At 37.0% G+C, this 25,063-nt stretch overlaps 3 protein-coding genes and 1 long non-coding RNA gene across 5 annotated transcripts in view; 1 reads left to right on the top strand and 3 right to left on the bottom strand.

The window, feature by feature from the left end:
• Positions 1-573: 573 nt before the first annotated feature.
• On the bottom strand, positions 574-2,980 carry LOC129739305 (FAST kinase domain-containing protein 4). Of its 2 annotated transcripts, none has more exons than XM_055730715.1 (6): positions 2,789-2,980; positions 2,426-2,660; positions 2,192-2,370; positions 1,046-2,096; positions 912-981; positions 574-852 (listed from the first exon to the last, which is right to left on the bottom strand). In XM_055730715.1, exons 2-6 carry the CDS (start codon positions 2,658-2,660, stop codon positions 639-641), a joined length of 1,749 nt encoding a protein of 582 aa, XP_055586690.1. In that variant the 5' UTR covers positions 2,789-2,980; the 3' UTR covers positions 574-638. The 2 variants fall into 2 exon arrangements, with proteins under 2 accessions (XP_055586690.1, XP_055586691.1); XM_055730716.1 differs by having other exon boundaries at positions 2,815-2,980.
• A 6,071-nt stretch (positions 2,981-9,051) lies between these two features.
• On the bottom strand, positions 9,052-16,501 carry LOC129739310 (uncharacterized). The gene is made up of 3 exons (XR_008735816.1): positions 16,121-16,501; positions 9,642-9,784; positions 9,052-9,582 (listed from the first exon to the last, which is right to left on the bottom strand). It is a non-coding gene; the product is annotated as an uncharacterized LOC129739310 (long non-coding RNA).
• Positions 16,502-21,465: 4,964 nt separating this feature from the next.
• Positions 21,466-23,153, top strand: LOC129739300 (retinol-binding protein pinta). Its single transcript, XM_055730709.1, has 4 exons — positions 21,466-22,015; positions 22,203-22,529; positions 22,597-22,692; positions 22,756-23,153. The coding sequence occupies exons 1-4, from the start codon at positions 21,792-21,794 to the stop codon at positions 22,949-22,951; spliced, it is 843 nt and encodes a 280-aa protein (XP_055586684.1). The 5' UTR covers positions 21,466-21,791; the 3' UTR covers positions 22,952-23,153.
• Positions 22,995-25,063, bottom strand: part of LOC129739302 (MOB kinase activator-like 1) — a 37,340-nt gene continuing 35,271 nt past the window's right edge. The window contains exons 2-3 of the mRNA XM_055730710.1: positions 24,416-24,576; positions 22,995-24,348 (exon numbers count right to left, since the gene is read on the bottom strand). Of these exons, the coding sequence (XP_055586685.1) occupies positions 23,876-24,348; positions 24,416-24,576 (634 nt within the window). The 3' untranslated portion in view covers positions 22,995-23,875. The remainder of the gene's footprint in view (positions 24,349-24,415; positions 24,577-25,063) is intronic.

Here is a 25,063-nt window from a genome sequence, read left to right as displayed (position 1 = left end):
GATATTGTATTTTGTTTTATATTTCAGAGCAACCTACCAGATTGTGTAAAAAATGTAGCACAGTGCAACCCATAAGAAGATTTCCTCTGGACACTCGCCAGAAGTCAGCGAGTGTTTGTGAACGGTGTACCGATCTACACGGTCCTGCTGTAGATATTTCCATTTATCGATCTATACTTCGTTCTATTCGCAGAGATGAGAGGAAAAGGGCAGCTCTTTCGTCCTATGCATTTATTATCCAGGATACTGATATCAAATATATTGTTGAAAACATCTGGCATGGTCATTCGGCAATTTCAAATGAAACGATTCGAGCCGAGCTGAGGCTGCCCCGTTGGAACGCTTCTAAAGATTGGACACCATGGAACTGTATATGTTTGACGGAAAGTGAAGCGAGGGCTCATTTAAAAATTGTTCATTTATCCAATTATTACGAGGAGAGCATTATAAAGGATATAAAAAACAAACACGCTCTGGCCCGGTCAGGTTTTAGACAGCTGCGAGAAATCGATCAAGCCTTTGTAGAATCGGGAACCTGGTGGAACGCAGGGTTGTGTAAAAAAGCAGTTTAGCTTGAATGTTCCGATCAATTTTATTCTACAACGGCGAGCGATAACAAATTACTAACTCCTATACCGCTAAGGCTTTACATTTACAATTGTTTTAAATTTTTTCTGCAAATACTCGACTCGCTTCAATAGCTTATCACTGGTATTGAACTCAGTGTATGGAATCGATAACACGGAATAACCGCTTTGTTGCAGTAATCGACAAACTAGCGTCTGAACTCCATTCAAAGCTGGGTGTGGTCCTTGACACATGTCGTGATAGTCGTGTACCAGAAGGGCGATTCTAAGGTATAAGAAACATTCCATTATTTTAACTAATAAAAAAAACCAAGTAAACTTCACCTTTTAGCATCGGGATGATCTTTGTCCACAGCAAGAGGTAAACATTTAGAATCCAGCACACATTCAGCATCTGAGAAAAAATTAAGATATGATTAAATTAATCATAAAATATCACTATCATAATAAAATGCTACCTATTGAGAACCCCATTTTTGTCCTGGTATTGATTTTAACATGGCTTTCCGAAGGAACTAAACTTTTCAATGCGTCCAACATTCCAGCAATCAGTATTCGCTTATCTTTGGAGGCGTCTAAAGGAACGAAAAATTTGGGATCACTGACATTCAGATCAGTTTTCTGGTTTGTAACTGATAAACATCCATTCAAATTTAATAGTTTCATCTTGATAGATGGCGATAATTCGCCGTTACGATCGTTTTCTAGATTTGCAATAAACGAAGTTTTTAAAACCGAAGCCAAATTTTTTTCAGATGCACTCCCAAGAACCGCTAACGACCAAACTGTATTGAGCCAATCAATTGGTTTTATAAAGTCACTTTCCGATAAACTAGCTATCAACTCCGATTTCAATTGATCCATGTTGGAAGGTTCGTAGCTCAGAGTTGCAAGCGAAAGTAACAAAGTACTGACATGTGACGGTTTGCAGATTTTATTATTTTTCACAACCCAGTCCGATAGTGAATCTAACATAGCTGAGTCCCGATATCGTAATAGACTCAAGCTGGTGAGGATCGAACTTACTGGAGCTGGTTTGTTTTCATTCTTGACCAGTTCTGTCTCTACGTCACCACAAATACGTGCTGTCAATACAGTATCGCGGAAATTGAGAGTTGCCATTGCATATAGCAAATCACCACATTCTTTCAGGTTCAGTTTGCTGGTACTGCTGCTTATGTTGAATGCTAGTGTTCGTAGCAGAGGAGTGCTTCGTTTTTTCTTCTGCGACAACGAAGTCATAACTTTAATCATCTGCTGCAACGTAAGGCCGGCGATTAATTTAGCTGCTTCATCGTTGGCCGTTACGCCCAATACGGTTTGAAGGTCGTCCACTGGCAGCGACGATTGTTGAACATTAGCCAAGGAACGTAACGGGACCCTTGTGCCATTGTTCCGATTGTTAGTACGACCAAGAACACTACACAGTTGAAGAAATCTATTATCGTTTTCAAAGTCAGCCAATTTCACCTTCTTGATCGAGCTCCACTCGGCCAATATTGATACAATCTAAAATAATAATAAAAACATCTTTAAGATAAGAGCAATATTCATAATTGGTTCACATATGGTTTAACAGACAAATTTTGGTTTTTTTTGTTTACCTTTAGAGCTTGTTTTCGGGTAATCCGTCCTTGGCTGGGAATAATCAACAAATCGTTTACTGTAGATGCGTTTATTATTTTTTCATCTACATCGGCGTTTACAGATCCTGATTTTACAATCCGGTCATCTGAACTATCTTCCTGGAGAAGAGAAGCAAACGCAGCAGCTACTATGGGATCTTTAAAAAAAAAACATTTTAACACCTTAGTGATTCATTAAAAACATAATCATACTCTTGCTTGATGCTGCTTCTTGTGATAATGTACTCGTTCCAGGATTCAGGCCAACCACTTGATTCCGCGACTTGTTATTGGTAACACTAGGTTTAGTAAGATCAGCGTCCAAATTTCGATTGCTTCCAGACTCGTCGGAAGGAACCCGGGACGCGAATGGAGCCACTGGTGCACTGAAATTCCGCTTGAACACACTAAATCCTAGTCGCTGACCAATTCTCGGAAGGTTAATCATCTATAAACAAACAAATTTTAACGATCCATACAATCGTTATCCAGAAATGTAATAAGAAGCAAAATTTATGTAACCTAAACCCCTCATGCAATCTAAAAACTATCTGGCTTCAAAATAATGGAACATACCGTAAGTAACGTTTATCGTTTTCTACCTTTGTATTAATCGACCGGCAGTAAAAGACTTAAATTATGCGAGATAAAATAAGATTTTAATGTGTTTTTCACTATTTCAAAGCGAAATTTTTTTCATATTCACCGCAGCGAAACACATTTTCAACAGAAGAAAATTAGAAATGTCAACATCATGATGTTGTTGTTTTTGTTGCTGTTGCAGTTTGACGTTGTTGTTTGCCAGGGCGATTATATGAGGGTGGAACAACTTTGACAGAAAGTAAGCGCGGTGGAGAAGGGGCACGGAAGCCGAAATTTTGACAGGCTATGACATTGTTTACGTTTTGTTGCAAAGAATATTAATAACAAGTAACGATGAATCAGTCATGCTTTGGTAGTAGTGAACTGTATGACGTCACTATCGTCAACTAGATAAAAATAACGATCAAAATCAACTGGTGACAGAGCGATGGTACCCAGCTTCATTGGATTACGAGAGCTTCGTGTTTGGGGATATAATGCAGCAGAGTAGTTCGGCTATTACACAGGTAATACTCAAGACTGAAGAGGCACCAGCAGCAGCAGCAGTTGATTAACGACAGCGACGTTGAGCAGGATGGAGGCGATGATGATATTGAAGAAACCTGCTCGCCAAGGAAGGTATTTGACTGCCAGTGCCGACGTGTTATTTGCTGACCATGCATGAAGAACGGAAGCTAAAACGGATCCGGTGAAAGATCGGGAACAAGATTTAAGCTCAGGATTCGCGTAAGTGCAAGAAGGAGTACGTCGACGGACTCGAGGAAAGGTATGACTTTTTCATACTTTTTGGTAAAAACTAGAAGTGAAGCTTGATATGCATGCGATATTAATCTTTTTTTTTATAATTTTGTTCCCCCAGGGTCTTACAATGTACTGAGGAGAATAAAACCCTGCTTAAGTGAATCAAAATCCTGCAGAGCCAAAATCATGATCTCATAAGCCAGATGAAGAAGATCCAGTTGCTGTTGACGAAAGGTATCGGCAAAATTACCCAGTCCGCTCTCTTCTCATGGTGCTGCTGCTGCTGAGTATTGCCCTAGCGGCGGTCCCGACCATAAAGCCGAGCGCATCGAAAAAACAGCAGACCAATATTCGATTGAAATGGTCACACTACGTGCCACTCATTTCGGAAAAAGTCGGGAGTTATCTTGTGAATGTTTAGTTTATCACTAAAATGAGGGATTTCTTACTATGGCACATTTCACGATTCAGTAAAAAAATTATTTTAATAAAAATTTTTTGCCGCCGATTTTTGAATCGATGAATTTTTAAATAATCGATGTTCTGAAAAAAGCACTTTAAAATGAATAAGCCTTAATAAATGCAATGGTAGTATAAAAACAGTCTTTCTCAACTCTTAGGAAAAGTGTATTGCACTGAATTTAAGGATTACCATTTATTACTATATTGCGTACGAACTCGTTTGTCGAAAAGTTAAAGCAACGATATGTCCAGAAATGCAATTACTTTTTGCAGCATTGCCGTTTCCGTTGAGCCTATCCTGATTGAACTTGTGATTCTCCAGGCTTTGCTTTGTTGCTGTACTCTTGGCGCCTGTGGTCAAATATCTTCCGCTCTGAATAACGCTGGCCAAATCGAAACCCATAATGATTTTGATGGCCTGAAAAAAATAAAAGGAATGCTAACAAACAGTAACAATTAGCAATATCGAACGTCTTACCACTTCAGCCGAAAAGATGAACATCGGTAGGAAAATATTGCTGAGCTTGATGCCCAGATACAGGGTGCAAAGGAATTTCAGAACGGCCATGATGGCTCCGGAAGCTCCAGCGAGAGATCTGTCTGCCGGGTAACAGTTTCAATAGTGTGATTGGCAAACGAAGGTATCACACCGGCTCTCAGGTACATACCCAGCAACTGTTTCCCGGGAAGAGTGGCCACGGCGTCATGCGAGAAACTATGCAACATGTACATGCTCGCAGCGATAGGGAACAGTGAGTAGTGGCTGAAGGTGGACAAAGCCATCGGCCAGCACACGTTTCCATAGGGTTGAGGGGTCAATATATAGCTCGTCTCGTTTACGGCCCCATTTCCAGCGATGGTTTCCCAAGTGGCGAAAAATTCCATCTGGAGGGAATGTCGACTTTTTTTTTTTTTTTTATTTTAATATGTCTTTATTTGTATCAATTCATCATTACATTTATATTACATTTTTTCATTAAATAAGGTGTTCAGCTCAATAATGAACTGTTCAGAGCCCTATAGTTAACTAGATATTAAAAATTTATTTGTAAGAATTAAATTTGCTTAGCGCAATTAAGTATTTAATGTAGGAGAACATCCTGTAATGGCAAAAATATTTGAAACTTAAAACTAAACACTATCCTAAAATTAAACTAGTTATAAAGAGAACGAATCTCTGCGATGGAAGACTGCATCGATTTGCCTCTGAAGTTGGAGATGATTTTGTTGGCCATCTCTTCGATCGATTCAATGCCCGCAATCCGATGAAGATCTTCGGTGCTGTGCCAAGGAGGAAGCCGCAAAATCATTTTCAGAACCTTGTTCTGAATCCTCTGGATGGCTTTCTTCCTCGTCGCGCAGCAGCTAGACCAAATCGGAACTGCATACATTATCGCTGGACGGAAAACTTGCTTATAAATAAGCATCTTATTCTTCAGGCACAGCCGGGATTTCCTGTTGATGAGAGAATAAAGAGATTTAGTATATTTATTACACTTAGATTGAATATCTTCAATGTGATTTTTAAAAGTAAGATTCCGATCAAGTGTAAGTCCCAAGTACTTCACGTGATCAGACCATTCTAATGAAACCCCATTAAAAGTTATGGAATGATTTTCATTAGGTTTTAAAAATTGAGCTCTTGGCTTATGGGGAAATAAAATAAGTTGAGTTTTGGAAGCGTTAGGAGAAATTTTCCACATTTTCAAGTAATTCAAAAAGGAATTTAAATTTTGTTGCAATCTACTGCGTACCACCCGTAAATTTCGACCTTTGGCTGAAAGCAAAGTATCATCAGCAAATAATCTTCTACCTTTTCCTTCTGGTACATCAGGAAGATCAGAAGTAAAAATATTGTATAAGATTGGCCCAAGTATACTACCCTGAGGGACCCCAGCTCTAATGGGAGTCCTTTCAGAGCATGAATTTTGATAGCTTACTTGTAAGGTTCGGCTAGTCAAATAATTTTGAATAATTTTGGTGAGATATACAGGAAAATCAAATCGAGCTAATTTAGCTACTAAACCTTTGTGCCAAACACTGTCAAAAGCTTTTTCAATATCAAGAAGAGCAACACCAGTTGAATAACCATCAGATTTGCTAGCGTTAATCATATTAGTTACACTCAAAAGTTGATGTGTAGTAGAATGTCCATGACGAAAACCAAATTGTTCATCAGGGAAAATAGAATTCTGATTAATGTGAATCATCATTCTATTCAAAATAACTCTCTCAAATAGTTTACTTAAAGATGGAAGCAAACTAATTGGTCGATAACTTGAAGGCTCTGAAGCACTTTTTCCAGGTTTTAAAATTGGAGTTACTTTGGCATTTTTCCATTTATTGGGAAAATAAGCCAAGTGAAAACATTTATTGAAGATTTTAACTAAAAAATTTAAAGTGCTTTCAGGCAACTTTTTAATAAGAATATAGAAAATCCCATCTTCCCCCGGAGCTTTCATATTTTTAAATTTTTTGCAAATCAATTTAAGTTCATCAATACTTGTCTCACAAGAACTTTCAAATACATTTTGTTTAGAAAGAATATCATCAAATTCAAGGGAAATTTGAGCATCGATTGGACTTACAACGTTTAAATTAAAATCATGAGCAGACTCAAATTGTTGGGCCAATTTTTGAGCTTTTTCTGCATTCGTTAAAAGAAGTTTATCCCCGTCTTTCAAAGTAGGAATTGGCTTCTGGGGCTTTTTCAGAATTTTAGTTAATTTCCAAAATGGCTTTGAGTAGGGTTTTATGTCCTCTACTGCTTTGGCAAAATTTTCATTCCGAATGAAATTTAAACGACGTTTGATCTCTTTTTGAAGGTCGCAATAAATAAATTTCAAATAAGGATCCCTAGTACGTTGATATTGGCGTCGACGAATGTTTTTCAGTCGTATCAAAAACTGAAGATCATCATCAATTAAAGGTTGATTAAATTTATGTTTAACTTTGGGTATTGAAGCGGCTTTAGCATTGACTATTGAAGTTGTCAAATTTTCTACAGCCAAATCAATATCTTCAATTGAATTCAGTGGAACGTTTACATTCAAATTACGTTCAATAAAATTCCTATATCGCTCCCAGTCAGCTTTTTGAAAGTTAAAAGTTGATTTTAAAGGGTTTTCAATGGGACTTTGGGATAAAGAAAAAGTTACTGGAAGGTGGTCTGAATCGAGGTCCGCATGAGTAACTAATTGACTACAATGCTCGCCTAAATCCGTTAGAACCAAATCAATTGTGGAAGGATTTCTAATCGAAGAGAAACAAGTATGCCCATTAGGATATTCAACAGTGTAATAACCTGCAGAGCAGTCATTAAATAAAATATTCCCATTGGAATTTGATGAAATATTATTCCAAGATCGGTGTTTTGCATTAAAGTCACCAATAACAAAAAATTTAGATTTATTTCTGGTGAGTTTTTGTAAATCTCCCTTCAAAAAATGTTTCTGTTCACCGCTGCATTGATAAGGCAAATATGCGGCAACAATTATAATTTTCCCCATAGAAGTTTCTAATTCAATTCCAATTGTTTCTAAGACTCTTGTATTGAAAGAAGGAAGAAGTCTAAATTTAATACGACTATTGATGACAATAGCTACACCCCCACCTTGTCGATCAAGTCGATCATTTCGCAAAATTTTAAAGAAAGCATTGCTTTTCAAGTTAATGTCTGGCTTTAAAAAAGTTTCAGTGATGGCAGCAATATGTATGTTTTGAGTTTTCAAAAATAAAAAGAATTCATCTTGGTTAGCCAGCAAAGATCTAGCATTCCAATTCATAATATTTAAACATCTATTTGGATCCATGAGGGAATCGCAAAGTCATAATAATTTTGTTAGCATAATTAAAAGAAGTTTGGAAAGCTTCAAACATCGAATTTGCTTTCAACATAAGTTGCATCATTTCCATTAAATTTTGATGCAAAAATTTTAATTTTTCCTCAGTAATCTCACCCAAATCAACAAAATTGTTAGGATCAGAAAATGAAGGAGAAGAACAAGTATTTGAATTTCGGGGATTTTCCCAAGCCTTTGCATGAACGTTGAGACTTGGTTTTTTCCCATTTTTATTAGTTATGCCTGGAGAGGGCAACCCATTTTCAACCACCTCTGAGAACGATAAACAACGAGTCTGTGGCGCAGATTCAGCACAGGTAACATTAAAATCGCTTCGGGTATTACCCAGCCGTGATTCCAATGTAGACCGAGGCTGAATGCGAACAGGCAGGTTGTTTGCCGGCCCGACGTGTGAAGACGAAAAAGAGGAAGGAGGAGAAGAAACTTTTCTGGAAACTTTGGGATTTTTCCTAGAAGCAATAATTTTTGCCCTGATGGGACAGTCTAGCGAATTCGAGGAATGATTACCTGCGCAATTTGCACACTTGAAAAATTCTGTTTTTGGTTTATCACCACCATAAAGGCATTTAGATTTTTCATGATCGAATGAGCCGCAAAGCATGCATCTGGCATTCATTCTACAATTTTTAGTGCCGTGACAAAAAGCTTGACAACGACGACATTGCGTAATATTTTGAAGGAAATTGGTTGAAGATTTTCGAAAAGGTTCGAATTTGACTCGACAATGAAACATAAGACGAGCCTTTTCAAGAATTTGCAAATTATTAACTTGATCCTTTTTAAAATGGATCAAATAAAGCTCAGGAGCAAAACCAACACTACTGATATTATTCGTGTTGGTTCTTTTCCTCATTTGAATTACTTGAATTGGAGAAAAACCTAACAAAGAATTTAATTCAGATGTGATCTCATCCGGTGTCTGATCGCCGGTGAGACCACGAAGTACAACTTTAAATGGACGATCACTTCTAGTGTCGTACGTAAAAAATTGATGTTTTTTATTATTCAAATAATTTAAAATTTTTTGAAAATCATTTAAAGATTCCGCCAAAATACGAGCAGTTCCCCTTCGACCGATCTGAAAAGAAATCTTCACATCCTTGACGGAAGTGACGATTTCTTTTCGAAAGGCATTGAAGTCAGAAATCGTGACCGTAATTGGTGGAACCTTTTCATTTTTAAGAGTATTAGAAGAAGAAGGTTTCTTATTACTCTTATCAGAATTAAATATGAATATTTCCTCATCACCGATGTTATGAAGGACATCGAATGAATTGGAAATTTCAACTTTTTTGGCAGATGGCCCTGGATTAGGTTCAGCAATCCGTTTTCTTCCGGCCCTTGAGCCGGCCGAAGACTTCCCCATGCTGGAAAGAAAAGAAAAAAATATGAATAAAAGAAAATAGAAATAATTTTAGCACTGAAAAGTGCTGATTGAAAAACAGGTAAGGAAAAAATAAATAATGTAAAAATGTTCCTGCAGGTACACAGCAACGATACGATGCTCCGGCGTACGTGTTGACGGCTCAACGGTACAGATGGAAGTGAGGGAATGTCGACTAATTAAGAGTACAATTCCGGGTCGAGTGAAGTGTGCTGGATTCCACAGTGAAAAACTTTAAGTTAACTTCTGTCTTCCGTTTTCCGAGGCCTTTGCCTTTGGCCCAGCCTAGTTTGTCCAAAATGCAAACATCAAGGTTGCTGAAATTTGAAAACTCATCTTAAGGTTTTGTTGTTTTAAATTATTTTGATTAACTTACCTTGTATACGGGTTCCGCTCGGGCTTCCATCTTGACCTGACAACTCATTCTGGTGCTGTTTTATGCGCGGTAGAGCCACCGAGCTAAGATAATCACTCATTTTCGAAAATTATCTAAATTATCTAATTTTCACCTTTGAATTGCTGAAATAAACAAACCAGATATGGAAAACACTACCTGCGCTTGATGCATTGATCCCTGCTATATTTGTAAACAATGTCATTTCAGTATGGCCGATTGACCTTTTTGACAGTTTACACCACCCTATGTAATAGCCCTGGTTGTTTGCGTGCCGGTTGACGCACACTCATCTGGCGCAACCCCTTATAGTGTAGTTTTGATCCGTTATCGAATAAGACTGGGTTAACTCCTTTTTGGTGTACAGGCCTTGTACCCTTTATAGGGTACATAGGCTGTACGTCATATCGTCGGGTCAAATTTAGGGCATCCGCAGCAATCGCGAGTATAGTGAAAATGCTCACGAGTTTAATCACTTCCATACCGCACCGGGGGTTAGTATGAAGGTGAGCAAAATAGGGCCGTTGCCGTCGGGACCGACAAAATCACCAAATTTGCTCACTAGAAAGGGGCGAGATCAAACATGCACTGAAAAAATTCTACCGTTTTAAGCAGAATTAAACAAACGAACGGAAAGCGGAAACTTTTTTAATTGCGCAAAAACTAATTCCATGAAATATTTCCGAAAAGCCCTTCAAGTTCGACGATTGCTTTCTGAATTTTTTTTTAAAAGACATACACCGTCTTAGCCGATTTAGGCTCACAGACTGAATAAACGTGGACAACATTTTACTGACTCCCACAACCTTGAGTGAAGCTTCGAGGATTTTTCTCGGAGTAATAATAATCGAGACCAGTGTGCTATGCAGGATTTTTGTATCCAACCGTATGGGTGGCATTCCATTACTGTCCCTACCGAATTCGGCTTTCGAAACGAGGTCTCTCAATAAGTTTGGAACTAATGGGGCCCAGTTTTTCGGAGCAGCAACTATTTCAGTCAGCACGTTGGATAGAAAAAGGAGTTGAAGATTTAAGCAGAATTAAACAAACGACGTCGCGTGGATGTTTGATGATATTCATTTTAAGAAAAAAATCGTATGAGATTAAAATTGTGGATGGATTTTTTTTTTGAATAACCAGTTGAATTCGCAATTTCGTTACATTTTTCGGGTTTATCCAGGAATTGAACGAGAAAGTGCAATTGCTGGTTCTGATGGTGAGTTATTTATTTTGTATTTTATATTGTTTATGACTTTTTTCTATCTATAAATTTTGATAACATTTTTTCCTTTCTCACTCAATTTCAGATAAACAAACTCGAAGCATCGTATTTTATGACAAAAAATGATCATGTAACTAAGAAGAGCCGTTTGGTGGACGACTCCGAAAATTTACTCGGTCCGTATTAATTTAAGATTAAGATTTTCTTCAAAAGTTTTCTCAGTGCAATGCTAAATTTAAAAATAATTATGCTACTGCCCGGTGCGCGAAAGAGTGTGTATCCCAAAACCGGTCCGCTGAAATGAGCAAAACCGGGCCGCGTATACTCACTTATTGGTGCGTTTGCTCTTACACATTATTTCGAACGCTTGCTCCCGGTGGAGATGTGAGCAGATGCTGGAATGATATGAAATGTTGCGTGCAAGAATAATAAAATAGAAAGCAAGTCAACTTCACCAAATTAAAATTATTTATTACATATAAGGAAATTAATACATTTTGTCGGCCTTTAATTTTTTAAATTAAAAATAGCAACACAGCGGGTAAAGGAATGCAGGAATCTGAAAAAAATTGAAACTGATTAGTAATGGTTTAATTTTTTTAAACTTATTGTATCCCTGATAAGTGGAGGACAATTTAATCATAATAAAGAATTTTAGGAATATTCAAGTATTTTATAAATAAACTCACCTCAATCATTGGAAGACGAAATTTTCTTTTGCTGCAATGAAGATCTGTCCTTTTTTTCTTAAGAATCACGTCCGCAGGTTGCCGTCGGAATGCCGGAATGTTCGGCCACATTGTTTTTTTTTCAGACCTGCAAAACAATAACTAAAGTTATAAATGTTTCACTATTTAAAATAAAGAATTTTTATGAATAAATTACAAATATTGAAATACTTGCTGCAATATATCGCGCCTCGTTCGTTTCATCCACCATTTTTTATCGAATGACTGACGAAATTTTGATAAGATCAAAGACTACACGTTTTTAAGCGTACTCGTGCTTTTTCCAAAACATGTGTAATATTGACCCTTACAAATGACCCATTATTTGACAGATCATGGACGTTCCCAATAACGGGTCAATTTTACAAGTTTAAGGGGTTCCGCAAAATGAGTGTGCGTTATCGCTTATTTTGAAATACCCAGAGCCCGACTGCATTTTACTCATGGCGTATTTTTTTTTGATTCCGGATTTGGCTCTGGAACCGTCAGAATAAAAAAGCAAGTTTCGGATTTCGAGTTATTCCATACGTAGGTGTGCGTGAGAACGAGCGCAATGTTTACATGCAGCTGTCATTTTGTTCTCCCTTCTGGATTCCTTCATTCGGTTCTTCACATCCGGATTGCCGTTTTTCGTGTCCGGATTGCACTGGACTGCAGATAGTACGATTTTGCTTGGCTGAGAGGTTCAAAATCGCGGCAATAATCATTTGCCCGTTTATTATTTCAACTGTTTTGCTTTCAGCCAAAAACAGCTGTTTAATGTTTTGACAACAACGTTGAGAGTATTGGTGAACTTCTCGCAAAACTGCCTTTTTTCTCAGGGCGACTCCGTCCCTTTTTCGAGCGAACCTAGGTTGCCTCTCGAGCAATAAATGAGCACGATGACAGCAGTTAGAGCGAACCTAGGTTGCCTCTAGTTTGCCTCCAGGTGAAAAAAAATACGGTATCAGACATCGCCTCTTTTAACCCTCATCCGCATTAGAGTGTCATTTTGACACTATTTCAAGTTTGAATGCTTGTAACTTTTTTCAGAAGCATCAAAAAACAAAAATTTCTTCGGGGACCCTAAATGAATTCAAAAGTTCTTTAATTTTGCATCTTTACTTTATTTATAGACGAACCCTGGAAGCCTGGACAAAAAAACTCCCTTTTCCGACTTAGAGTGTCATTTTGACACTCCAAAAGTAAAATCCATTTAAGTCGTTTGAATTGTTATGAACTTCATATAAAACTTATATCAAAAGAAACCTTGTAATGTCAGTAAAATATGTTTAGAACATTATATATAGCTGAAGCTTCTAGTTTTCTCGTTATTCAGCATGAAAGAAAAAAAATCCGAAAAAACATGCCTCACGAAAACTGCTGTAGTTCATATGTTACACGTCCAAAAAAATATTTGCCTTATACATATGAAAGCTGAAGTTAATGTCTACATCATGGAACAAAGAAATATTTTTTAAATTTATTTTGAATGAAATGGCCACAAAAAGTTCAAAAAAGTGGTCTGAAAAACCTACTTTTCATTCGATTGCTAGTAAATACTGTTTGAGCGATGGTAGAGTGTTTTAAAAAATATGACTACAAACTTTATTGAAATTCTAACATTTTGCTCTTTTTAGATTTTCGATGCACCAAAAATATAATTTACTGGAATTTTTCAAAGTTGGCTACTTTGCGCGATTTTTCCCTAATTGAAATTTCATCTGTTTTTGTGGTCTTCCGTCAGGTTGTTCCCGGATTTTCAGTGCTTTCTCGCCGTTTGAAGCAATTGAAACTATATCCATTGAAAAGGGAATTTAATCTACTTTCTAGTGAGGTGCAACAATTTACGCTGTGAGATTTCACAAAAATATGAAAATTATAAACGTAAAATCATTCCTGAATTTCTAGAACTACAAGCAGCGGTCCAGCAAAACGTGTTTGTTTGCTCTCCGAGAGGTACGGTGGGTGGTTATTCGGACCGAGAGCGAAGCCGACAGACGAAATAACGATGCGTGTCGTGCATTTCTTGGTCTGTCGGCTTCGCTCTCTGTCCGAATAACCACCCACCGTACCTCTCGGAGAGCAAACAAACACGTTTTGCTGGACCGCTGCTTGTAGTTCTAGAAATTCAGGAATGATTTTACGTTTATAATTTTCATATTTTTGTGAAATCTTACAGCGTGAATTGTTGCACCTGACTAGAATGTAGTTTAGATGTGCTTTCCAATGAATATACTTTTGATTGGTCCAAACAAAGTAAAAGCACTGCAAATCTGGGTACAACCTGACGGATGACCACAAAAACAGATGAAATTTCAATTATTGAAAAAATCGCGCAAAGTAGCCAACTTTGAAAAATTCCAGTAAATTTAATTTTTGTTGCATCGGAAATCTAAAGACAGCAAAATGTTAGAATTTCAATAAAGTTTGTAGTCATATTTTTTAAAACACTCTACCATCGCTCAAACAGTATTTACTAGCAATCGAATGAAAAGTAGGTTTTTCAGACCACTTTTTTGAACTTTTTGTGACCATTTCATTCAAAATAAATTAAAAAAATATTTCTTTGTTCCATGATGTAGACATTAACTTCAGCTTTCATATGTAAAAGGCAAATTTTTTTGTTGGACGTGTAACATATGAACTACAGCAGTTTTCGTGAGGCATGTTTTTTCGGATTTTTTTTCTTTCATGCTGAATAACGAGAAAACTAGAAGCTTTAGCTATATATAATGTTCTAAACATATTTTACTGACGTTACAAGCTTTCTAGTGATATAAGTTTCATTGTAATCCGTTAGATATTAAGAAAGTTATGACGATTTTAGCTTGGAGTGTCAAAATGACACTCCTAGTGCTGATTAGGGTAATGAAATCTAATGCGGATGAGGGTTAATAGGTGGTATGAAAAACCCCCAGCAATTGCTTTTGCTAAACTAAATCGAGCATTCGAGCAGTCGCAGAAAGCAATTGCTTCGGTTGATATGAATAAAGTTTTTTCTGACAGCTGTTTTCTCAGTCAGGAGCTTTTACTTTTAGAACAAGCTAGTTCGGTATGAATAAAGCCCAAATCTGAAGCAATCGCTCGAGAAATCTCCTAGCAATTACTTTATTTTCTAAGCATACTTGGTAGCAGACTTTTCCAATAAACAAATTCTTCAACAACGTCATGAATTTATAAAATTAGCAATATTACACTTCAATACAATTTAAAAAGGCATTTTCAACATAGATAAAGAACAGTCGAAGTGATAACCCAACTTTTTTCATATTCCTGTTGTTGTATGAAATGATTCGTCTAAGATGAAACAAAACAAATCAATTAGTAAATATGTCAAATTAAAAAAAAAATCCGGCTACAGTGGAAGAAGTCCCAATCGGCTTGTTGGAAGAAAGTTGTAATAATTTTAAACATAATTCAGATCTCCCAAATTTATATGATTTTTTTTATAATTCAAAGATTAAAAAAAAAACATCTAAGTTAAGATGCGCGCCTATTGCCTATTTTTTTTATATATCGGATTATCCCGATCCGAAAACGTGTGGGAGAGCTATGATAAATGTTAAAAAGCTAGGCCAATTTTTGTTTGATAATATTCAATTTTCTTTAAACATCAACATGCGAGCATGTATTGACTTAAATTTTTCCGATCGTTCTTACACCCACAACCCGCACCGTCGATTTCATGGCTATTTTAGCCGTACTTTTCAATTTTTTGATCGTCTTCTTTCATTTTACTTTAGAAAATTTCGGATTCTGCTAGTTGGATAGCTCTTTTTTCGAAGCAAAAGCTATGTTCTAAGACTTTAGTACACATCTGCTAAGCAAACGTTTATTCATACCAAACTAAGCAAATGCTTTGGGCTTTTGCTTTGCTTGATTTCGAGCAAAGTAAAAGCTTCCGAAGCAATTGCTAAACCTTATTCATACCACTAAATGACGCAGCCGTTGCTTGATCTAAAACGACTCAGTTTTTCCGAGTAACGGCTACTCACGGCGCGTTCTTAAAATGTTTTTTTGGGTGATGCATCAGTCGATAAGTAGATGTCAAATCACTTCCCAATGCTTTTGCCAGAGGACTGAACCAGCTGTCAAATCGCATACAAACACTCCGTACCCCGTACCAAATTTTTGGTACCAGAACGTCAGTGTGGTTCCCGAAATTAAACACTTCACCCCATAACAGACTCGAAATAGGGTAACATTTTGGTTGCCAAACGCATCTGTTGTTGTCATACTGCAGATTAAGAATCAATTTTAACGAGGATTATGCTGAAAACTCTGCATTTTGTGCCCAACCATAGTTTATTAATGTTACCAAAGATCCCATTGATTGACATTCCCGAGCCGCAGATATCATTTTAAGGATTATTAAAAAAATTGCCTCTGGTTGAAATTTTCGCAATGAGGGCGCCATGTTGCCCCTATACGTGTTTCACTCGTTTCGTTTTTCTTCTTCCTGCGGGTTTCTTGACTGAAAACTTGGTACGGGAATTTTTGTTTTCTTCAGCCCCTTGGCTTTTGCATACGTTTGTTTGTAATTCACGAACGCCAGCATCGATAAAAAAAAATCACTTCGATAGAAAAAATCAATTTACGAACACGCCGTCAGACGACACGAAAGTTGGTACTCAGCGAATTTGAGTGCTTGAAGTCGACAATTGAGTGAATGTTGATCAGGGCGATTAGTCAGATCTTATGGCGTATTTTTTTTTTTTATTCCGGATTTGGCTCTGGAACCGTCCGAATAAAAAAACGACTTTCGGGTTTCGAGTTATTCCATACGTAGGTGTGCGTGAGAACGAGCGCAATGTTTACATGCAGCTGTCATTTTATTCTCCCTTCTGGATTTCTTCACTCGGTTCTTCACATCCGGATTGTCTTTTTTCGAGTCCGGATTGCACTGGACAGCAGATATTACGATTTTGCTTGGCTGAGAGGTTCAAAATCGCGGCAATAATTATTTTCCCGTTCATTATTTCAACTGTTTTGCGTTCAGCCAAAAACAGCTGTTTAATGTTTTGACAACAACGTTGAGAGTATTGGTGAACTTCTCGCAAAACTGACTTTCTTCTCAGGGCGACTCCGTCCGTTTTTCGAGCGAACCTATAGGTTGCCTCTAGAGCAATAAATGAGCACGATGGCAGCAGTTAGGCCGATGACATAGTGAGTGCGATGCGATGCGAATTGGCGGAAAATTTACGGACGCAGCCTACGCGAACTCGTGCGGCGGAACAAATTGACATATGCTTCGCCGCGTTGAGTATGTCAGGTTTAAGCGATTCACATACATTTTCATCAAATGTGGTTCACCGCATTGAATCGCATTCGCCGGTTCGCATCGCATCGCACTCACTATGTCATCGGCCTTAGAGCGAACCTAGGTTGCCTCTGGTTTGCCTCCGTGAAAAAAATTCCGGTATTAGTGAACCTACATGTAAGAGAAGCGACGTCTCAAACACAAAATTCCAATCGATACAAAAGAACTGTCAAAATCGATCCGAGCATTTGTCGCAGAGCTTTTATCTTTCTTATTGAAAACTCAACCAAGGAAGGTATCAAGGTCTTTTGATTTTTGATACACTAGGTTCTCCGACTTTCACAGTATGTAGGCGAGGAGTGAGCGGGGCTCTCAATGAGTTTGTTTATTTTTTGCTCAGCTTTTCGGTGGTTTGTTGGTAAACAAACTTCATGAGTTCCGCATAGTTGCATAGCCTACATAGCCAAAATGGCTGAATCGGGAATTCGATATTCGGTAACACCTCCTGAATATATACACACCATATGCACCAATATAATGCTTTGGTGAATCGTGTTCCTAGTTAAAAAACTATCTGATTGTTTACGAAATTCAAGTCATTCATACCGTTTATCGCTATACTTAGGGCATCGAGTTCAATGTTGTTTTGTTGGATTGAAGGAACGTTAACTTTAGAGCTTGAGCCAGAAAACAGTGCTAAGGATTTTTTTGCCCAAGACTTAGACTATGTTGCCACATATTTCATTTTAAGAGGGATCAGATGTCGCTTCTCTTATATGAAGGTTCACTATCAGATCTGAGTATACAATATACACAGCAAATTTTTTTTTGCTGGAAACCAGCAAAATTTTGCTGGTTTTTGTCCCGCTGACTTTCCAGCAAAATTTCCAGCAATTTAAATTGCTGGAAAAAACAGCAAACGTTAATGCTGGTTTCCAGCAATTCAAATTGCTGGAAAATCAGTAATCCAGATTGCTGGAAACCAGCTATTTCTTTCAACACAACCGGCAGTATTTAGTATGAAATTTATATTCAATTCAAAATTAAAGTTTAATATTGGCTGTGCATATAATAAGCAATAAATACAATTATTTTCTCCCATTTTCAATAAGGGATTAATTTATTTTCCAAAAAAAAACTTTTTTTTCACAACTTTCACACCGGCTCTGGGGTGGCCGCTTTGTGCCAAAATGTTGATCATCCGCCACCTGTAAAAATAGTTTTGATGAGTATCTTCTATGGAATATCTACCTGTACAATAAAAACTTACCCTTGACTTGATGCCTGGTTGCTAGAATATAGAGGAAAATAAAATAATTATATTAATTTAACCTTAATTCGTAAAATAGAATCTCACCTTACTTCAGCGTACGAAACAAAAACAAACTCCAAATTGACAACTCGATTGCTGATTTTCCAGCAAACTAGGTCAATTGCTGGAAAGTCCAGCAATTTGAAAACCGATTGCTGATTTTTCAGCAAAAAATGACAAGCACATAACCGAATGCTGAAAAATCCAGCAATTCGAAAACCGATTGCTGGTTTCCAGCAAAAATTTGGATTGCTGAACGTTTCCAGCAATTTTTTTTGCTGGAAATCGAGGCAAAAATTTACAGTGTAGGCCATTTAGTCAGAACTGAGTAAGTACGGTTTTGGCGACAACTGACTCTGCACACAAAACCTTCGGGGCTCCACTTAGCAAAATTTCGCTGTTACTTTCCGTTAGCAAAAATATTTTTTTACTGTTGAGTTAGCAAAAAGCTAAATTTACTTGATTTTAGCAATTAGAAAGTTCATTTTGCTTGACTTTAGCAAAACAAAGGTTTTCTAGCCGCTTTGTGCACAGACAACAGCCGCCGCGGGTTTTAAGAAAAATAACAAACAGACATGATTGTGCGCGGTTCCGAAAGTTCGATGCTAGTGGTTCTAGTGGTGGCTAAGTCAACAACAAAATACTAACCAAATCGACACCGGATGCGTACAGGTAAGGGCGAATTATAAATTGTACAAATTTTCCGATTTTTAAATCCAAAATTGTTTGTTTTTCTTTCAGGTTACAACTGCAACACAAAACCCCCATCAGACCAGAAATAAAGGGGACCACAGCTGGAATTTCAACGAGCTGCATCCGGCACACACTCTGGTGCATTCGTCGATGAAGATGGCTTGAAGTTTCGCCCGCTGGAACCGGAATTTCCGTTGATCGAACGTGAAATTAAATTTAAAAAAAAATTAAAAATAAATTGAAAGTGAAGTAAATTTGTGAGTTCTATTTCATAATCAAACGTTCTCCCTGATTCTCCAGAGAAAAAACAATAAATTTTGAAATTTCAGATCCGGGCGATCTTTTTTTCCGGTTTTTGCTAAAAAATTGAGTAAAAATTGCGGCGGCTATCTTTTTTTCTCGTTTGCTAAAATTATAGTTCAAAAATATTGCTAATTTTTTTGCTAAGTTTCTAGCTGGTCAAATTTGAGCAAATTTTTGCTAAATTCTGACCTCGAAAATTTTGTGTGTGAGCACAGATAACTCTGAGTAACCGTCACTCTGAACTGAGTAGATGAAAGTTCAATGTCGATGCCTGTCCTCAAACCCTGCGAACGCTGCGGACCCTATAGTCCTATTTGCCGCCAGCGTTGCCACATTAATATCTGTATTTTTGATGCAAAAAATCTTTTAAATCTGTTTAAAATCTCAAAAATCTGTATTGAAATCTGTATCTAAAATTTTGATTCCGGGTACTAATGCTGCCCTACGATAACCTTTTTCTAATAGCACACTAAATTTAACTGCGCTTCTGATAACTGCGAACTATCAAGTAAGTGTTAATCATATTATTTTGATACACGCGAATCGCTTTTCTGTGGTTAAACTTTGTTCTAATTACTGCATCCGCAAAAATTCAAGAAATCAATCTTTCAATCCGGGCAATATGCGGTGATAAAAAGTTTTAATTCGATACTTTTCCTTAACTATAAAATAAAATAAACCTGTGTCCTTCCTCGATTTAACAATCAGTTTAGAAAGAAAACTGTGGCAAAGGTTTCTGTTGCAAGCCAATTTCTGTAATAAGTTGGAGGAAAATGTACACAGCCGCTATAATAAGTCAATGATATTTAACTTGCATTGAAAGTAACATTTCGTGTATTGTAAAGACTTAGTATATGCACTGGTATATGATTCTCCAACACAGGTTTCAAAACTGTTTGCATGCAAACCCTTGCTTGTCGTGGTAAGCACTGTATTGTTACGGTCCCGATGTCTAGTCTTGAAAATATTTTAAATTTGCGGGTATGACAATTGAAGCTGGCTTGGACGTTGGATCATTGGAGTGAATTACCTGGAATGTTAATCAAAATATTTTGAATTTTTTTGATTTGTAGAAAATCTGTATAAAATCTGTATAAATTTTCAATTATCTGTAATCTGTATATACAGATTCTTGGTGACAAAATTGCTAAAAAATCTGTATGATTACAGAAAAATCTGTATATGTGGTAACGCTGTTTGCCGCTGGTAGTGTTCGTGATAATATGCTGGTTGTTTCACCAAGCCTGTTCAGTAGAGTGCCCCAAATGACCCGACTTTTGAAAAAGTTATGCGCTACAGGCTAAAATTGATCCTTGGCCTAGTACAAGATCTCATGCCAAATTTGGGCCAGATCGGATCACGGGAAGGGGTCGCTCAACGAGCCTTAAGTTTGCATGGGATTTCGAGGCATTTTGTTCGGGAGAAACATGAAAAACCAGTTTTTCATCAATAACGTTGGTTCCCGTCTGCCGATTTCTTTCAAAAATGGGTTTTCTTAAAACCTAAATTATGAAAAATATTTCATCCGAAGACTGCATTTCGATAAGAGTTAAGATGAAAAAGTTATCAAGCTTCAAAAATGGGCTAACTTTTTTAACGGTGGTATTCAGCACTGTTAATGAGGCGTCAATATGTTCGACCGCCTCGACTCATTAACAGTGATGAATACCATCCTTAAAAAAGTTAGCTCATTTTTGAAGCCTTATATCTTTCTTATCTTAACTCTAATTGAAATGCAGTCTTCAGATGAAATATTTTTCATAATTTAGGCTTTAAGAAAAACCGTTTTTGAAAGAAATCGGCAGACGGGAACCAAAGTTATTGATGAAAAACTGGTTTTTCATGTTTCTCCCGAACAAAATGCCTCGAAATCCCATGCAAACTTAAGGCTCGTTGAGCGACCCCTTCCCGTGATCCGATCTGGCCCAAATTTGGCATGAGATCTTGTACTAGGCCAAGGATCAATTTTAGCCTGTAGCGCATAACATTTCACAGGTTTTGAATTTCCCATACAAATTTGGGGCAGTCTACTGTTCAGTTTTGGGACAATAAACCTCAAAAACGATCATGTGTGTCGACCGGCTGTTCGTTTTTTGTACCGAGAGTTTTTGAGGTTAATTATCCCGTCTCATCTGTACACGCTCAGCAAGTGTGCGTAAGAAATGTCAAAAACAACTCTATTATCAGTCAGGAAAGCTACATGCTAGGTATATTACTTCGTTGCTTGCATATGTTATTTCAAAGAATGTGACTGATTACTGATTACAATGTTCCATAAATTGTAATTTTATTTCAAATCCCATATAAATCGTTCGAAATTTCATAACTATTTTTGATCCTGCCTTTACACAGCTCTGTCGATTGAGGTAAAGCGCAATGTTATACCTTCCATCTACCTATCTTGATTATCAGTTACTTATCAAAACTGTGATTCTCTACGTATACCTTAAACGCTGGCTTCGAAAGGCGAACGACATCATTGGATTAGTATCATATAAACCATAGTCCAATCGTCCTATCAATGAGCTTGAATAATGTTCATTTCAAGCGTTCTGACTGTGAATCTGACCAAGCAGGAATTGTGCTGATAAGATCATAATTTATTGGAGGAGTCAAATAAAAAAGAAATAAAATGAAGCGGTCGTACGTTGAAACTCTTCCTGAAGCCTGCTACATAGATGCTGAAAACCTCCTAGGTGAAACAACCGTGAAACGGGATGAAAGTGTCAATGAGTTGCAAAGTTGGCTTGCCCAAGAACATCAGCAGATCACTATCAACAACGATGTGCGCTATCTGGTCTACTTTTTGCGTACCACCAAATATGATATCGAGAAGGCCAAACAGAAGATATTGATGTGAGTAGAAATGTAAAGATAACACTGAATTCGGCGCTTGTTGCTTTGTTTTTCGAAATTCGAAAAATGCGATTAATAGAGCTTTTGGATCATAACAAAATACGAAACTGGATCTCGTTTATTCGAAATAAAAGAAAGACATTTCCAGTTTCAAAGATAAATTTAGTAATTCGTGTTTCATTCTTAGGTACTGTAAAATACGTATCGAACGTGTAGAATGGTTCAAAAATCGCGACCCTTTTGCGACCGACATCTTAGAACTACTTGATTTGGGTATATTTCTACCGTTGAGGCAAAAGGACCAACACAATCGCCAAGTGGTCATCATCCGCACAGCTGCCCATAATCCGAAGTATCATACGCAGAACAATGTATTCAAGGTAGATAAAATGATACTGGATTTGCTTCTATTTTTGGATGAAACCATCTCAATTTACGGGATCGTGGCAGTATTTGATATGAAAAACGTTCGCCTTGCGCATGCTTTACAGTTGAATGCTGCACTTATCAAAAGGTGATCAGAAATACGTTAATAGGTCGTATAATAATCTAATCAGAATGATCTGTGATTGATTTCGTAGGACGGTCGTTAGCTGGGAAAATTACCCTTGCCGTCCCAAATTACTCGAGTTTGTAAACGCTCCTATGCATGTGAGTGTGGTACTCAACATTTTCCGGTAAGTTCTGCAGAATATTTCTACAAACCATCTACTAATCCGTTTTTATTGCTGTTAAAATAGGAGTTTTATGAGTGAAAAGATGAAGACCCGTATTAAAATTTCTAATCGGGGTACACAAATTGGTCAACTAGTCAACCTGCCTCCGGAGCTAGAAGGCACTGGAGATTCATATCACGATCTAACGGTGTATTGGAAAAAAAAGGTTCAAGATCATGCATTTTGGTTCGCAGAAAATGAACATCAGCAACAAGCGTAGTAACGGCTTTCTTTTTTTTGTTCTCACTTGATGTTGATTATGTTGTTATTTTTACCATACAAATTTATATTTTCATTTCACATATCAGTATCAGTCGTCGTACATCAAATCATGCTATTTGATCGTTACACATTATTGTTTGTATGCAGTTCTTATAAGTTGTAATAATGCCTCTGTGGTGATAAATTTTCGACATATCAAAAGCATGTAAAATAAACTTGTTTGTTAATATTCTAAAAATTTAAAAAAAATTGTTGTTCCTGAAAGAAAACGGCCATTGATTGCAACTGAGTAAAAATCTATTTGGACTGCTGTTCATTCTGAGATATGACGCTCCGAGATTAGTTTTTTCTAATTTAAGGATATTTTGCATTCAGAAGCGTAACGATTAAATTAGAACTATAATTTCTTTGTATGACAATATGAGCTTGACCGTAAATCGGATAGACGGTAAGAATGCTCTTTACGTTCAATGAGATTTACTTTTTAAGTAAAATCAAGTTGCTTTTTGTGTTGGAAAATAAATATTTACATGTACACTTTTCCTTCAAATAAACGCGTTCGAGTCAAACAGTTCTTTCAGAATGTTTGAATGACGAGTGATTAATCACTCACAAAAATAAATTCAACCTAAAAATAAAGTGTGATATAAAATAGTTCATTAAAAAACTAAATTGTGAAAATGTGGACAGAGGATCGGCAAAATACTACGCTTTGCCAAAAATGCTTAAATAAGGCTGTTTGTTTTGGCTAGCATATTGAGTGGATGATTGTAAAAATCATAATTTTTAGGTGTTTTTGTATCATTTGTAGATGGTTATCTGTAGTGAAGTTTGCAGGTAGGTGTTCATGGCTTGCCATCACTATCCGTTATTCACAATACCGTCAACCCTAGTTATCTGTATTCTGAGCCACAGTGGCGACTTATCGACCGTCTTTAGTGATAAGTTTGTCAATAAGGTCTTGCAATGGAGCGAGTTCTCGTCGATCTATGAGATTGAACTCCTGTACAAAGTAGATAAAATGTTTGAACGAAGTATTCAAATGAGCTTCCTCGCTAAGTCGTACAACTTCCGAAAAGTGCTGATGGTAAATGTGGGCATACACCCTGAATAACCTCTTTAGTATTGTTTTGGCTATTTGAATGAAATTTTTAGGAAAGGGTACTCCTATCTTCGAAGGGAACAGCGTTTCATCGTCTAGTTGATCCTGCACCCAAGTCATAAGATAATCTATATATTTGGGAGCACTACACTTGATGGGCTTTTTCACCGTTTGTCCATCAGCCCAATGGTATTCGTATTTCGGTCCAGCAGACATGATGCTGCACGAGTCCTCAGTGCAAAATTCCGTTATTGTGCCGTACAGCATATTGATTTGATTAAAAAAGTCTACAGCTGGAATAACAAAAAAACATCTATTTTAACATGTATCCAGAATAGTGTTGTAGCCGTTGTTACTTACTATTGACAGCGACCCATTCATTCAAATCTTCCCCATCGGGTAGCTGTACTGCGTTGCGTAAATTGCCTGATCCCAAAGTGGCAGCTGCATGTTTCATCAAGTCATACTGATGTGTGCCTTCTGGTATGTTTTTCTTGGGCTTGAAGGTTTTGCTGGACCGACTGTAATAGAAGGAAAAATGTGTTGCTTCATTTTAATTACAATTTAATTACGTTGAATGTTGTGAAAATTCCAAATCCAGATTGATATTTTATGATTTTCAGTGTTCCAAAATATGCAAATAAATATGCTTATCGAGTTTTTTACAATAGAAAAAGATATTTTTATGACTGAATTTCTCACCGACTTGGCAGCACTGAAAAAGCTTCTATAATCTTTCAACACTGCCAATAACTTAAACATTCGCATGACTTCTTGAAGATGTGCAGCTGTGTTGCAGATTGTGAAGTTGATTTTCGTTTAGTGAATATTATTTAATTTGCTCTCCGTTGTGTCAATTGTTAAAATAAAAATGAAGTGCTTCTTTCCGTTTTGCTCCAATGAATTTTCTCTGCATTTTTGATTAATTTCAATTAAAAAATTGAAAGTCACAGTCACACAGATTACAATACCTCCCACGAATTTGAAATGGTAAAAATGGTTATGCTC

This window comes from Uranotaenia lowii, chromosome 1 (genome assembly GCF_029784155.1).
Source record: "Uranotaenia lowii strain MFRU-FL chromosome 1, ASM2978415v1, whole genome shotgun sequence".
Lineage (NCBI taxonomy): Eukaryota > Metazoa > Arthropoda > Insecta > Diptera > Culicidae > Uranotaenia > Uranotaenia lowii.
This window is presented reverse-complemented; position numbering and strand designations above follow the sequence as displayed.